General features: G+C 30.2%; 1 protein-coding gene across 1 annotated transcript in view; it reads left to right on the top strand.

Moving 5' to 3' along the window:
• The window catches only part of LOC106463782 (centromere protein M-like), a 74641-nt gene that overhangs the window by 31094 nt on the left and 39504 nt on the right, over nt 1-4043 (top strand). The window contains exon 3 of the mRNA XM_013923851.2: nt 645-743. Within this exon, the coding sequence (XP_013779305.1) occupies nt 645-743 (99 nt within the window). The remainder of the gene's footprint in view (nt 1-644; nt 744-4043) is intronic.

The raw sequence follows: 4043 nt of genomic DNA, 5'->3' as shown, positions 1-4043 counted from the left end.
TCTGCGCCTCTGATATCCGTCTTCTTGCCATTTTACTTAAAATGATTTTGCATTCAGAAATTCGGGACTTAAATACGGATTTGATGCACGAGAAAATAGTGCATATTGGATGTGAAGATGGGAGCAAGTTGCACGTGGGGAAAAAAATGCACCTGATTTAAATGTCACACCTGAATGCTCACATCCTTTTAATTATGTTTGAAATTATGAACATTGCTCAACATCATGAAAATTAAACCTTATTTTCAATAAGCAATCCTGAAAAATATTTGGGGGTGCTTAACTTTTTTCCAGGTGTATATATTAGTTTTATGTAAGAATAATCAATTATTTGAATGTAACTGATTAATGAGCCTGGCAATCAGTGTGTAAATTCCACTAATTGCCCAGCTTTACCTGTAACTAAAAGAGGGATGTACCGCATTGTAACAGTTGATGTAATTTTATTGTGTTCACACTCCTAATTACTTTGCTGTTGTTCATTCACCTGAGATTTCTATTTACTACAAAACATTATAAAATAATTATAAAACCTGTGATAAGTCTTATGAGTGATAATAAACATGTGTTTTATTCTTTGGATACTTTAGAAGTTTTTGATAACAGAATTGTAATAAATAATATTCTTGATTTTATCAAAACAGACGTACTTGTGTAAAACTTCCATTACCAAAGGAGAATGAGCAGGAAAGACCATACATTGACTTAATCATCTTTATTGTGGATATGACCAGTCGAGCAAGGTATGTGTTGCATGGTACTTAATAAGTATGCATGTTAAAAAATTTGTTAATATGTTTTATCATAATTGTTAGAATTAGATGTTCAGTTTTTGAACACTTAACAAAAGATGAAACATTCAAAACCTTGCTTTGTACACAAATCTTGCTTTCTCTGATAATTATGCATTTTGACAATAGCACTGCTACATAATTTCCATTGCAAAAGGCTGCATTGTAAGTATGTCAACCCAAAGCACACCACTTCTCCCTACATGTTCTTCATAATCTATATAGTATATGAGGGTTATGATTGCTCAGTACATGTTTCGACATTTGACCACAAAATTACATAAGTGTTGTATCTAGAAACTAGACCAATATGTCTTTGTATGGAATAGCATAAGTTTTACTCACCAGCTATTTGAAGGATGTGACAGTTGAGTAAGAGATATGACTGGAAGCCTTATCTCAGTGATTCCATACCCTGTTTGCTTTTTTCTGGATAAAGGTCCTTCTTATTATGTTGCCTAAAATTTGTGAATGGCTTTTGACACTGACCTTTATGTTTGTGGATTTTTACTTCTTACAAGATGCTACAAGTTGCTCACCATGACTGGGATATGACTCATTCCAGATCTTTTTGTAGTGCCACTAACTCTTTAAGCATGGGGCTGGCTCTTTCGTGCTAGTTACAGCATTTTACAGGGTGACATTCATAGTTTAAGAAAACAACTTTATTATTAACCCTTATTATTATTTATTGTTATAAAACTAACTAGATTGTATAAATTAGATACTTATTAGGTTTTATAATGTTACATTAGCTAAGATTATGAAAAAATAATGATAAAAATTATTCACAAGATATGTTCGCAAGTAGCTCGTGTTATGTTATTCAATACAGTAACATGAACTATGCATTTGCTGAGGGATTTCAAACTTGTATGGCAAGATTATTGGTTAGAATTGGTTCAAAGAGCAAATGTGCTTTTATCTACTTAGGATAAATGATTGTAGTGTTCTCTTACAATCTCCATTCACTCTAGACAGAAAAAAAATTAATTTAGATTTATTTCATAATTTTTATTGTGGTTAGAAGGTCAGACAAATCAACTAAGTTCATATAGAATTAAGGTAGAGAAAATAGCAGGTAAAATATAAAATTTTCCTGAAAAAGTTTGATATTTATATAGATTTTAGAGGTTACGCAAATAAAATTTGAAAATATTTAGATTAAAAAAGTATTTTCAAATCTAAATGTCTTAATATGAATATAAATTTGCACTCAGACCAATCAACACTATCTCTATATATTCATAGACATATCTTTAGAAATAATACTTAATTAAAAAATCTGACTTTTTGTGTACAAAAGACTTGTAATGTATACTGAAAGCTTGCCAAATATCATGAAGGTAAACCTCCGAAATAAAAAGTTATAGCATGGAAACTCTGATGATTACTTTGGTTACAAGGTCAGCCATATCAACCATCCTCCTATGGAAAGATTTAATGTATGTCAACAAAACTAGCTTCAGAATGTAATTTATAATTCAATTTTATATATTATCTGTGTTTTAAATTCTTAATTTTAAGAGAAATTATTTAAACGATATTTAAATCTTCACTTTTGTTGTCACACGATGTGCTTTTGCTTTCAGTTCTCCTCTTTTAGTTTGTATAACCAGTAGTGTAGCGTCTACACTGTTTAAGTAATATAATCTGTATATAATGGCAAGGTCAAACATACAGTTGTAACATCCTAACTACTCCATTTGCTGAAATATCAATCCATGACAGAAGCCTAGCCCATCTGTTTTTAACTTTCAAGGCAGTTTTCAAAACCACTTGTTCCTATATGACATACATGTTTATAACTAACATAAAGAACTTATTTTCATTTAAAGCTTGAAACCTTCCTTTTGAATTTGGCAGCAGTAGACGTTAGTGTAGAGGAAGTGATTGATTGTGTGTAAACAAAATTAATGCTTATAATATTTTCTTTTAACTGTATATTAGTTATAAAGCCATTTATATCATGTTTTTGGACATTCTATGTTACTGAGTTATTTTATTTTACAAATACCTAAAAATGAATATCTTTTAAGATATTCTATAAAAAATTAAAAGTTGTGTATATTTTTCTGTTTCTTAATTTTAAACATTTCATTGCACTATATCATAATATTTACAGTTGGTGATAAGTTAGAGAAAATGAGATATAAAATACAAACATTTACCTTAAAAAAACTTTTGATATCCATTTAGGAGATTCTAAGGTTATGCAAATAAAACTGGAAAACTGTAAAATAAAGAAAAAATATTTTAATACTTGAAAATCACCTTGTACTTGAACTCTTCAGAGTCTGTGAGTGCAAATAACTACAGTAGATAAATAATATATTTTTTGTAGAAAGACTTAATTATACTAATGTCATTCTTTGTTTACAAGATACTTATAATCTTATAACAAAATCTTACTAGTTTTTGGGAACATACATTAAGAAATCTCAGTTACCATATGTATTATTTTACAGATATCCTTCCCAAGTTGGTCTCCTGCAAATTGCGGGAGACCTTTGCAAAAGAGTTAAATGAATACATTCCCTGATTGATACGGCATAGCACTCATCATGTCATAGTCATCTCAGTATCAGGATAATGTAAGCATTTGCTGTAAAATAAATTCATATGTATTTGAGAAAAATTTTTGACTAAAGAATTTTTTGACTGATTAAATAATTAATGATTTTGTTTGGCAAAAAGCTACTTTCTCAAACTGCCTATGAATTTATATAGCTAACTATGTAGTAAACATAGATACCATGATTTAATAGTGTAAGATTTTCACTAGTGGGGATTCAGTTTTCTTTAAATTTATTCATATTCACTGCATATACAACAGCCACTTGTTTATTGCTCACTGACCAACAGTATCGAAGACACAGAGAATAGATTAACTCTATACACAGGTTAAGTACTATTTTAAAGTAATTTAATTGAAAATTTCTAAAAGTTGGGTAATAGTACAACAACAGGACGAACTATATTAATCACAAAAACTGCAATAAATATGTGAAAGTACTAAAGTACTGGCAGAAGTAACATAAGAAAGACCACGGTAATAATCTATACTATTATTCTGCTTGTATGTATGTACGACCGTTATGCTTTCTGACCGAGAACCTGCTGCATAAGCATGCGTAGTTAGAATGTTTCCCCAAGAAAAACCTCGCATGCACATTACTCACTCGACGACAAACAGTGTGCCTGCAGTAGAGAGCTGCAAAGCTCAGTGATCAAGTCGCTACAATTGCTGTA

This window comes from Limulus polyphemus, unplaced genomic scaffold (assembly GCF_000517525.1).
Source record: "Limulus polyphemus unplaced genomic scaffold, Limulus_polyphemus-2.1.2 Scaffold1480, whole genome shotgun sequence".
Classification (NCBI taxonomy): domain Eukaryota; kingdom Metazoa; phylum Arthropoda; class Merostomata; order Xiphosura; family Limulidae; genus Limulus; species Limulus polyphemus.
The sequence above is the reverse complement of the archived record's forward strand: the minus strand, read 5'-3'. Positions and strand labels throughout refer to the sequence as shown.